Raw genomic sequence first — 12,341 nt, forward strand, 5'->3', positions numbered from 1 at the left:
ACCAGGAGTGAAAACTGAATTAGCGGCTGAGGGGTGAGAGTGTGCGCGTCCGAGTTTTTGCGCGGCGTTGAGACTAGGAAATGGAGGCCAAAAGACCGATGCGTGGGAAGTGGCTGTCTTGGGAAAGGCCGGCCCTGGGCTCGGCTAGACGTTCAGGAGTGACAGTGAAAACGGGATGCGGTTGGAAACGTGTTTTCATACAGCTTTATTTTTAAGCTTTCTCTTTTAATACTATCAAGAAACTGTAGTTTTCCTCACGTAAATCTGACTTTAACAACAAAAAATTATTGCTGTTTGAAATGTAATCTCTACCCCCCAAAGTTTCTTATAGCTGGTTATTGTGGTTGATTTTTTTTTTTAAGTATTTATTTTGTATCTGGTTAACCTACTGAAATGTTCTGAATTCTCATAGTATTCCATTTTATTTTCCTGGCTTCTCTAGTGAGCCAGTCATCTACAGATAGTAATTTCATCTCTTCCTTACCGGTATTTTAAACCAGATACTCCCTTTTACAAAAAATGAAACTGAAGCCCAGTAATATTAAGTAACAGGTTGTATTGTAAGGGCAGAATTAGTATTTGAGTTCAAGAAGTCTGACTCTGCAAAGTACATTGGTAGAAACATGGGATGGGGACAGTTTCAGTTTAGGAAGGTGAAAAATTCGGGACATGGAAGACGCTGAGATTTTCACAATAATATCAATGCACTTAGTGCCACTGAACTGTATGGTTAAATATAGTTAAGCTAGTATGTTTTAAATTATGTGACTTTTACCACAATTAAAGAGAAAAGTCTGACTCTGGAATCCATGCTCTTAATTTCTACATTACACAATTTGCTCCTTGCCCACATACCAGCATCTTTCCTCTACAAAAGCAATATTTAGTTTACAAACAAGACAGAGAAAGGAGCTTCCCTGGTGGCTCAGCAATAAAGAATCCGCCTACCGATGCAGAAGACATGGGTTCAATCCCTGTTCCAGGAAGATCCCACTTACCATGGAGTGTATCTATGGAGTGTATCTATCGAGCCTGTGCTAGAGCCCAGGAACTGCAACTATGGAAGCCTGTGGGCCCTAGAACCCATGCTCAGCAAGAGAAGCTCACGTACCAAAGCTAGTGGGTAGCTCCTGCTCACCACAACTAGAGAAAAGCCCAAGGAGTAACGAAGACCCAGCACAGCCAGTAAATAAAATAATTTTTTAAAAAAGACAGAGAAAGGTTCACATTTATTTATAAGAGAAGCAAAAAAGAAGCCCTACAAATAAATTTAGTAAAATATATAGAGACATTAGTAGAAGCCTTCAAAACTACTGAGATCAAAGACATACAAACGCCACATTACAATGGTTGTGTTGTAAAGAGGTAAAACATTGTAGATTGATCTACAGATTTAGTATAATAAGACAAAATCACAATGGGGTCTTTGGAGTGTTATCTCCTCTTTTTTCTGTTCACTTTTTTGTTTTCATTGTTTTTTTCACTTCAAGATATTCAGACATTAAATCTGAATATTTAGACACTACTACTATATAGCTTAAAACTGACTTTGTCTTCTGTTTTGCCATTTTTTTTTTCTTTAAAAACAAATAAGATGGTAATATCTACTTGCAAGAGCACCTGAATCCCTGACCTAACCTGAATATTACAGACTTTGGAATAGCTACTCCTGAGGAACAGAAACTCACTCTACACAGATGACCTTGTAACCCAGAGATTTCTCTCTCAGTTGCTTGAGAATTGGCTGAGACCCAAGTTTCATACTGAGGTTCTATTGGCCAGGAGTTGGGTGAGGGCTCAACATCTATGGAAGAACAAGGAAGTTATGAATTCATCTGCTTCAAAGACAAAGATAAGGGAGAGGGAGAGTGTAATCTGTCTCTCTGATATTCGGGGGAAGCAAGGAGGAAGTTCTCAGCAGGATAAAAAGGACAGTCCTTTTCCTTTGCTGAATCCTCTACCTCAAACTATAAATGTTGAAGGGACCCATGCTTAGTTTATCAGCCCCTACTCTTCTCTGTCGTCATCTACTGTCTTTGGGATCTGTAGGGGAAGAGGTTAACTCAGCAGGTCTGAGTTACTCAAACCCTACCTATTCCCCCCAAAAAGCCTATTTCCAAGGACTATTTCTTGGTCAACTTCCTGGAAACTGAGGAACATGGTTTCTTCCAGACTTCATCTGTACCTTTTCCTCTTGCTGATTTTACTCTCTGTCCTTTTGCTGTCATGAGCCATAACAATGGTCATAACAACTTGGAGGTCCTGTGAATCCTTTTAGCAAATCATTGAGCCTGAGGGTGGTCCTGGGGACCCTTGACACAAGATCTCATCTAACCCCATAACTTCAAATCCCACTGACAACTCCTAATGTATATTTCCAGCCCTGCTCTATGTAGACTTTTTAAAAATTTTTTCTGTTTACAGGTTTATTCAACACAAAGCAATCTCTTTCAGCTTTACTGAGGTGGCTGACCACGTCCGTGACCAAATTCACCTCTAAACGAATTCAGTTGCTGACCCAGCCCCAGCCTCAGCTTTCCTGTGGGCACCAGGGGGCACGGCATTTTGTCTGTAGGTGTTTCTGTCAGCTTCCCCTTGCGTGAGCCTTGCAGGTCGCTCTCCCTGCAGACCTTGGGCCGTGGCTGGCCAGTCTCAGGATGTCTGTGATGCTGGGTGGCAGGCACAATTTCAGGGGGCAGGTTGGAAGATGCCCTTGTTGGTGAGGTACCAACAAAGTGAGTAGAAGTGTCTCCAGGCAAACTGTTCCTTCACATAGCCTCGTGATTTGAGAGACTGCATGGCTTTTAAGACGTGCAGATTGGGCACATTCTTGTCTGCCAGCTCTGGGTGATATGGCATGTGGACATCCTTCTTGGCCACCATCATCCCCTCCTTAAAAAGAGTTCATAAACGGCAATCCGGTTCTTCTTGGGCATCAACATCATGACCGCTGCTGCATTTGGGGCTGGAGCTGGAAAGGGAGCTTCCTAGACTGTTATGAACATTTGCCTGCTTGATTCTCTGCTTGATCCTTGACGTGCAAGCCAAATTCTTGATTTCTCTCTCTGTCCCAGATTTACTCCTTCCCCACTGTTGCTTCAGAAAGTGGCCTGAAGAAACTGTCATCCAGTTGCTCTGGCCAGAAACCTGGGAGTCATCCTGGACTCCTTGTTCCCTTTAGCAAATCTCATCCTCACATCTCCATCCCTGAGTCTCTTGGGATTCAAAGCATCTCGTGCCTGCACCTCCCTAGGTGCCTCATTCCCATGCTTCATTCTGTGTTTTCTCTTGTCATCTCTTAACAGCTCCTTGTTCCTTATCCTCTACCATGATGTGAAAAGACACTGCTTGTCTGACCCATGGATACATCCCATGCTCCACTCGGGCTGACTCAAGCTCACACTTCTCCCCGCCTGCTTTGTCCACCAATGATGTATGTAGTAAACACTATGAGATCCCCAGCTTCTGGGTATCAGACCTTGGTCCTTTAATTCTAGGTGGCTTTTGACTTGTTTCTATTGCTTTTAAAGAAACATGAGCCCAAAGCGTAAGATTTGGTGAGAGCTAGGGTCTAGAGACTGAAAAAACATCGAAACAGAATGTCACAAGGTTTGCAAAGAGAATGGCTGGAACATAATGTGTATTAATAAACATCATTGAATATATGATTGAACGTGACTTCTTTAGGATTTCTGGAGGAAGGATCTCTGCTTCCATTAGGTGGAACGGTTGATTTGGCAGTAGATGCTGTGTTCTGGATTCACAAGCGCCTATTACACAAAGAGAAGAGGTAAGTTCCAGTTCTGGTGGGCTTTCCTGGGCTACCTACTGTAGGGGCTCAAACTCTCTGGCATTCTCCTTTCTCAACCTTGAAAATTCCAAAGGGCTTCCTTTCTCATTGTACTTCAGTCATGCTGACACCTTTCCATACCTGGAATGGCCTTTGCTTCCCCATTGTGGAGGACAGAGTCTAAGGTGACCCCCATAATCCTCACCTGTGGGTATTCATGCATGCGTCTGTGCTTAGTCCCTCAGTCATGACAGATTCTTTGCCAGCCTATGGATTGTAGCATACCAGGCTCCTCTGTCCATGGGATTTCCCGGGCAAGAAGACTGGAGTGGATGGCCATTTCCTTCTCCAGGGGATCTTCCCAACCCAGGGCTCAAAGCCGGGTCTCCTGCATTGCAGGAGGATTCTTCATCATCTGAGTCATCAGGGAAGTCCCTTGATTTTCATGCCCTGATGCAGACCTCCCCTTGAGGGCAAGACCTGTGACTTACATCTAACCATTTGAATATGGCAAAGGTGACAGGTGGTATCTGCTTACATTAAGTGATTCTGTTATATAACAGTGTGACATCTGTCTTGGCTTTGAGGAAGCGAGATACAATGTTCTGAGCTGCCTATGGAAAGCACTGAAAAGACTGAATGCAGCCTCCAGCTGACAGCCAGTAAGACACTGAGGCCCTCATTATGACAGCCTGCAAGGGACTGAATGCTTCCAACAACCGTAAGAGCTCAGACGTGGATCCCTTCCCAGTAGAGCCTCAGATGAGACCTGAGACTTGGCCAATGCCTTTCTTGCAGCCTTGCAGAAGACCCATCTGAGAATTGCCCGAACTCCTGATCCAGGAAACTGTGAGATAATAAGTGGGTGTTGTTTTAAGCTGCTAAGTTTGTGGTAATTCTTTATGCAACAATAGAAAAAAATACATTCACTTCAGGACCTTTTCACCTGATGCTCCTCAACTCAGAACACTCTACTCCAAACCCTCTGCATTGTTTGCTCCTTCTCATCCCTTCAGAAGGTAGCAGACACTGAGGAGGCTGACTTGACACTCCTGTATCTTCCCTCTTGCCTGCTTCTATTGGAGAGACTGGGAAGGATAACAGGTAATTTTCTCAGCCTTCCTTGCAACAAGTGCCACACGACAGCATCCCAACCCAAGCAGACATAAGAGGAAGTTTAGTGGGTGAGATTTCCACGAAGAGCTTTTGCTCCACTGATAAAAAGGAACAAATGAGACTCCTTTCCCCTAGAGCCTGATGAAGAGAGGGACCTAAGAGGCTGTGTCTGTTCACAGCTAATTAGAGAGCTGACAAATGTCAGCACAATCCATACAATGGCCTGAACAACTGTGCTTCTCCTCTGAAGAATCTGAACCTAGAAACCCTTAGATAGTAGTAGAGGGTGTTGTCATATATAATTTGAAGTTATAGAGGAGCAGTGACCAGGAAGTTTGTATAGGAATTCAATCTGAACCAAGGAGAATGGAACAAATTCATTGATCAGCAAAAATGAGCAACCACCCTTATTAAAATGTACAAGGCACAAATAAATACTTTTCCTTATTTAAAAAAAAAAAAAAAAAGCAGCCATAAGAGAGAAAAACTTCCTGATTCTAATCCCCACAAGGCCCACAAGTAATTTCTGACATTGGTTACCTGAGATTCCTCAGTGTTTTCTCAATTAATCCCCACTTTAATTAATCTGAACTACTGTCACGGGGTTTGTTTTTCTTATTAAAAATCCTGAAGATATTTAAACATTCACATCTTTTGAGAATGCTTCATATGACAGGTAATGGAGCAGAATGGAATGTGGTACAACAGGGTGGGATGGATTAAAGAAGAATGAACAGGAAACAGAAGAGTGGTGGTGGGGTGGATTGGGAGTTGGAGATTAGCAGATGCAAACTATTACGTGTGTGTGTGTGTGTACATATATATACAAATATATATGTATAACTGAGTCACTTTTCTGTACACAAGAAGATAACACCACATTATCTCAGTGAAGTAAATCAAGTAGACGTCAATAAAATAATTTTTTGAAAGTAGAAATAGAATGGAAGACAATGCAATGAAAGGGAACAGAAAATAATGAAACAGAACTGAATGGCAGGGGAAGGGATGAGGAAGAGGAAATGAAAGAAAGAAGGGAATGAAAAGAAATAGAATGAGAAGAAATGGAAGGTGGTGGAATGAAATGAAAGCTGACCAAATGGAAATGAACGTCAATAGGACACTGACTAGAAAGGAGTGGACGAGTAGGAGACAGAACGAAAGGAGTGGATTAAACATGTGGGTGGAAAGGACAGGAGTGATAAGGAACAGGAAGGAGAAGAATGGAAATGAAATAAGAGAATAATGAAAGTGAAATAATAAGAGTAATAAATGAAAGTTATGGTATGGACATGGCAAAGTGATAACCAGGATTAAAATAGACATAAATGGAGTGTGGAAGAAATGAACAGGTGGGATTACAAAGGAAAAATAAAAAGGAATAAAAGGTAACAGGGAGAAGTGGGAAAGAATGGAAAGGAATGAAAGAAGAAAGAAAAAACTTGACACAATGGATGAAGTAGAATGGAATGGGATGGAATGCATAGGAATGCACCGAGTGGTGGGAAGCGATGACAAGGGATGGAATGGGAAGTAAGAAGAGGAACAGAAGAAATGGAAAGGAAATAAAAGGAATTTTATGGAAAGAAATGGAGTGAGAGGGAGTGGAATGGAATGAAAAAAAAAATGGACTGGAGAGGAAACAGTTGGAATAAAATGAGAATAAATGAAATTAAATGGATAGAAAGTTAAAGGGGTAGAGTGAAAATAAGTGTGATGGGAACATGGGATGGAGTGAAATGGATGGACAGGAAGGGAATGAAATGAAATGAACCAGAAAGTGAGAGGATGGAAGTGGGTGCAAAGGGATTGAAAAGATTTTTGAAAGGAAATCTCGTGATAGGTTATCCTACAGACTCTTTAGCAAGGAGGAAAAGGGAGATTGGTGGCAGCTGTCCATCTGTCCAAAGACTCTGTGTGGCATAAAAATACCTCATAGTTTGACTCTGCATTTTCTTTTTGTGGAGTTGGGACCAAGGGATTGGAGGATGGCTTCCTGGGGCCATGAGAGTACCGGCTGTGGCTGGTGGGAGGTGATAACTGCTGCAAGTGAACAGAGAGATCAGTTAGGGCCCACAAGCAGTTTGTCTTAAAACCACAGCGTCTGGAAAGTGCCAACGTGCACTCTTCAGAGATCCAAAGACAAAGAGATTCCCAACTAGGGTCTCTCAAGGGATCAGAAGCAGAAGTAGGTCTAGGACCAGGACTCTTCCTTTTCACCTGGCTACGTCTGCAACTTCTACTCCAAAACTTCCTTTGCATCCCGTCACATGTTAGGCCGGTATTAGCTTATTTGCAACCCCACTGCAAGCACTGGAAGCGGAAGCAGCACAGGGCAGGAGCTAGAATCCTAGACTCTAACCCAGGGACTTCCCTGGTGGTCCAGTGGTTAAGAATCCGCCTTCTAATGCAGGGGATGTGGATTCGATCCCTGGTGGGAAACTAAGATCCCACAGGCCTTGGGGAGACTAAGCCCACACTGCAACCACTGAGCCCACGCATTCTGGAGCCCTCGAGCCACAACTATAGAGAAACCCACCACACTACAACGATCCCACATGCTGCAACAAAAAACCACACTACAACGATCGCACATCCCTGCCGTGCTGCAACTAAGACCTGACACAGCCATAAATAAACAAATAAATATATTTTTTAAAAGAAACCTAGCCCAGCTCCCTGTGAGGCCTAGAGCCACTTGCTTCCCATTCCTGGCCCAGCAATGCTCAATGAAAGATTTAGACAAGATGATTTCTCATACTTGTCAAATATAACATCCTCAGATTGTATTCCTTTGCAACTTCTTTAATAAAATCAAGCAAGGCCAACCTACCTCATATAATTGCTCTGGAGGGTCTACTGGCAGCATCTGGGGGGAAAAGAAAATAGTGAAGAGGTCCTGAGGCCTGGGATAAAAGATCACCCCTGGAAATTCTTGGAAATAGCTCAGGCCTCAGAGGCAGTTACATCTCTTCTGATTCCCAGAGCGGGCTCCAGGTTAGGCATTGTCAAGTGAAAGAGAAAACAAGGAGAAGAGATGAAAAAGCCATGGAAGGTCTTGAGATCCCCAGAGAAAGTAGGGACCCAAGCTACCACTGGGCATCCTTAAGAGAACATGCCTGAACTTCACCCCCACCCCAAGAGGTGAGACAAAACAGCCCTGCTGGGCTGGGAAGTGCCGGACAGTCAGGGGAGTAGAGGGGGTGCCTCTGGAGAATTACCCACCTTTTTGACTGGTATCTGTCCTTCAATGGCGGGTGCATTGGCATACACAGGCATGGGCCAGCCTAGAGAAAGTGAATGCCAGCCCAAGGCTGGAGTTAGGGAGAGATATGAGGGAAGAAGGGGCCTCCCCAGTGTCTCAGCGGTAAAGAATCTACCTGCAATGCAGGAGACACGGGTTTGATCCCTGGATTGGGAAGATCCCCTGGAGGAGGGCATGGCAACCCACTCCAGTATTCTTGCGGGTAAAATCCCATGGACAGAGGAGTCTGGTGGGCTACAGTCCATGGGCTCGCAAAGAGCCGGACATGACTGAAGTGACTGAGCATGCACACATGCATGAGGCTCAAGGGGCGATTTGTCCAGGCAGGGCACTTCTATCCCCAGGAAGGATGTGGTAGAAACCTTCCTTCTTTTATCCCCAGGACTACCCCATCACATCTCCAGTGATCTTGACCTGGGAAGGTCTTGGAAATCAAGTTCTGGGTTAGATAAGGCTGTTTGATGACACAGATGAGGGCAGAAGTCTTAGATCAAGCCCCAGGTGCACCAGGGTCCTCTGTAGCCTGTGCTTATCATATATCCTTCCTGGCCTTGGTTTTCTTTTCTGTAAAACTGAGCTGAATTGGACAGTCCCCAGAGGACTTCTGCTTCATGAGCCCATCTTACCAGAATCTTAGACCAGATATAGCAAAGATGTTTTGTTTTGCCTTTGGTCAGAGAAGGCTGCATGAGGTACTATATTGAGATGGACAATGACACTTGTTTTGAATTTAGCAGGCAGGAGTGTCATGACTGATTCTCTCTGCTTATAGCAATCCATTAACAAAGTTTTCTGAGTGTGAGGAAGACAGAATGGCGGTAATGTTGTTGTATTTGTGTTGTGGCTGTTGGGACAGGCAGAACTCCTCAGAGTTCTCAACGCTGATCTCATCCATTTTCCAGATGGGGACACAGAGGGTCCAAGACTACAGGGCTTGCCCATGATGTCATAGTGACCCAGGGGTGAAGCTGGGAGCAGAAGCCTGGGCTCTCGGCACCAGCCTCTTCTCCAGACCTCACTGCTGCCCTGGGTATCAGCTATGGAGGCACTTACTGCGACCGAGCTCTTCAGGGTGACCCTCTTCAGAAGTGGGTGTCATGTTCTCATAGGCGGTATGCTCTGTTGTTCTCCTTGAGAGCCTGAAACCCCAAGACCCTTGTTCACTATGCCTCTAGTCCTTGCCCATCTCCACAGGCTCCCGTTTTGGGCAACGTCCCAAACCCTCTCAGTGCCCAACAGGCACCACTCAGCACCATGGTCAGCAACCCTCCTACTGGGCAGGTCCCCCATAGGCCACACCCCCACCCCATTCTGAGAGTTACCCTTCGGCATTTCCAGTGTGTATGAAGCAGCCCAGCCCTATGGCCAGGGCAACGATAGCCAGGATCCCGACGGTAATGCCAACGATGGCCCCTACAGAGAGGGATGACCGGTGACCTGGGCAAGGAGAGAGAATCAGGACCTCATCCCTGTCCCCAACCTCATTCCCAATCTTAGGGCTTTATCTCCACTGTCATTTGATGAGTACTTGTTTTCCAGCCATTGGGAGGCAGAAGTTTGTAGTAGTAATAGAATCATTTCTGGAGTCAAATGTCCTAAGTTCACATCTTAGCTGTGTGACCCTGGCCATGCTACTTAACCTCTTTGTGCTTCCTTTGGCTCTTCTGTAAAAACAAAGATAATATGAAGCCTATTCCATATTGTTGCTGAAAAGATTAAACACATATGTATTCATGTTCAGTAAATGTAAGGTTCGGTATGTTCAATGTGGGTGAAGTATTTAGACCCATGGAAAGTGATCAGTCAGTGTTGGTGTGATGATGTTACTGATTAAGAGGAAGAATCAAATATGGTCGTCACAGCAAAGGGCTTTGGCAACTGGAAACTTGAGTCACCTTTGATTCTCTGGGGTTCTGTGGACACAGACAAAAGTAACTACTCTTTCTGAGTCTCATTTCCTTATTTGCAAAGTCGGGGAAATGGTACCTACTGTATAGGGATGTTTTGAAGATGAAATGAGATTATGAATTTTTTTTTTCTATTTTTTGACCACTTTGCAGCATGCAGCATCTTAGTTCCCTGACCAGGGATTGAACCCTTGCCCCCTGCAATGGAAGCACACAGCTTCTTAACCACTGGATCTCCAGGGAAGTCCTGAGTCTGAGTGTTAGTGGCTGGAATTCAACAGCTCTGGACTAGGAACCTGCCCACGCAGGACAGTCAGTGCCACACTCCAGTCCTTAGTAAGGGAAGATCAGAGTGCTAAGGCCAGCATCAGAGAAAGTCACCTGGACCCAAGGGGAAGGCGTACCTGAAAGACTCACCTATGACGCTGACCATGACCGAGGCAGAGCAGGTCAGCATTGTGACAGAGTTAGAAGCTGTGCAGCTGTAATTCCCTTGGTGTTTCCAAGTCAGGGCCTCGATAACCAGCTGCTGCCCCTTGTACACACTGGTGTTGTCATGGGTCCAGTTAAACTCAGCATCCGGCTGGGATTCAGCCCAACACCGCAGGGTTAGGCGGGAGTTGAGCTCCGCACTGACCGTGGTGTCCGCCAGGGTCTCCGACCCGCTGGTGAAATACATTCGATCGGGGCCGTCTGCGTGCAGAGCCGAATATTATGCTCCCATCCTCCACTGGTGAGATAATCTATTTTATCCCATTCAATTCCACATATGAAGTTCTGCTTTCTTTTTTCCCCCCTTCTCAATTCTAACTGAGGGAATTCCTGGGAGTCAAAGGCTCTTCCAACTGCTGCTGAAAGGAATCTCGGCAAGAGAAGGAAGATACAAAGGTCCCTTTTCCTCCCTTAGGTGCGGAGCAAGCAGAATGTAATCCACAACACAGAGGGGTAAAGTCCAAAACAAAACAAAATTAAAATCAAAAACAAAAACCCCTGCCCTTGAAAAAGTGAATTCTAACAAGGGAGCCTCATAAGACATCCAGGCTTCAGAAATTGTTGCTGTGTCCTGTGACATGTAGCCCCTAACTTCCAACATGTTTATAGTTCTTATAGTTCTGATGGTAGCTTAGGCCAAAAAAAAAAAGAATCTTAGAGTCATTCTTGACTCCTCCCTTTCTCTCTTGCTTCTTGTCAACTAGCAGTAAACCCTGTGACTTTGATATTTAAAATATATTCATGGCCTGATCGCTACAGCTGTCGCTGGCTCAGCCTCGTCATTTCTTGATGGATGACTGTGGCTACCACGAGAGGATGCCTCACAGACCTCCATGGGTAAGAGTGGAATTGACCAAGGGCCCAGCTGCGGTACCCCGCAATCCACTCCCAGACCTCTCCTGGGCTGCACCCTGCCAGGACCTGAGAGTGTTGGAGAAAGTAAGGCAGACCCCTTCCTAGGAGACCTGGGCTCCCCGAGAGTCCTGACAACGTTCCTTAGACTCCACGGTGGTCTACATGCTCCCACCAACTCTGTACTCTGTCTTCCTCCCTCGCTCCAAGTACCTCGGTCTGAGGGCAATCACATTCTTTTGAGGCTCCCTCCCTACTTTTTCTGCACAAGAGCATTCCCTTAAGAAAATCTTTGCATGTATAATTCCATTGAATCCTTGGGATCTGCCTCTCCATGGAATCAGACAAAAACAACTGCATCACCTCCTCCCTCTCCCCTGTTCCCACCCTTTAGACAAGAGCCAGAGAGACTGTGCAAACCCCAGTCTAATCCTCTCTCTCCTCTGCTCAGAGCCTTTTGTAGCTCAAGTGTCCTCACGACGGCCCCCTACCCTCCCAGCTTCTTCTGTTCCATTCTCGCTATAATTTATCTCTCCAGTCATCTTGGCCTCTGGGCATTCCTCTGACAGGCCAAGCAAGTCCCACCTCCCCAGCCTTGGAACTCACTTCCCTTGGTCACCTGCACAGCTCTCTCCCTACCTCCTGCTGCACACATACCGCCTACTCCAGGAAGCCTCTCCTGACCACCCCAGGCAGGACTGCAACACCTCTCCGGCTTCCCAGCCTTGCCTGTCTTTCTCACTGCCTCTAGTCCCATCTGACACAGCATGGATTTCCCCTTGTTCAGCTGTGTATAGTCTGTCTCCCCCGACTAGAACATAAAGCTCCGTGAGGGTGGCCTTGTCCCCTGCTCAGACATGCCTGTCACAGAGCAGGTGTTTGATAATTATGGGATGAGTGGCTGGAAGCAAGAACTTCA

At 45.5% G+C, this 12,341-nt stretch overlaps 1 protein-coding gene and 1 pseudogene across 5 annotated transcripts in view; both read right to left on the reverse strand.

The window, feature by feature from the left end:
• Window positions 1-1,210: 1,210 nt before the first annotated feature.
• LOC109572691 (small ribosomal subunit protein eS10-like) lies at window positions 1,211-2,945 on the reverse strand (annotated as a pseudogene).
• Window positions 1,211-12,341, reverse strand: part of CEACAM20 (CEA cell adhesion molecule 20) — a 77,465-nt gene continuing 66,334 nt past the window's right edge. For 4 of the 5 annotated variants that reach the window (XM_070771219.1, XM_070771221.1, XM_070771218.1 and 1 more), the window contains 7 exons: window positions 10,496-10,771; window positions 9,494-9,608; window positions 9,225-9,310; window positions 8,132-8,193; window positions 7,740-7,775; window positions 6,839-6,949; window positions 1,211-3,770 (listed from right to left, as the gene is read on the reverse strand). In XM_070771219.1, the coding sequence (XP_070627320.1) occupies window positions 3,717-3,770; window positions 6,839-6,949; window positions 7,740-7,775; window positions 8,132-8,193; window positions 9,225-9,310; window positions 9,494-9,608; window positions 10,496-10,771 (740 nt within the window). In that variant the 3' untranslated portion in view covers window positions 1,211-3,716. The remainder of the gene's footprint in view (window positions 3,771-6,838; window positions 6,950-7,739; window positions 7,776-8,131; window positions 8,194-9,224; window positions 9,311-9,493; window positions 9,609-10,495; window positions 10,772-12,341) is intronic. The other variant, XM_070771222.1, reaches the window with a different exon arrangement.

This window comes from Bos indicus, chromosome 18 (assembly GCF_029378745.1).
Source record: "Bos indicus isolate NIAB-ARS_2022 breed Sahiwal x Tharparkar chromosome 18, NIAB-ARS_B.indTharparkar_mat_pri_1.0, whole genome shotgun sequence".
Taxonomy (NCBI): domain Eukaryota; kingdom Metazoa; phylum Chordata; class Mammalia; order Artiodactyla; family Bovidae; genus Bos; species Bos indicus.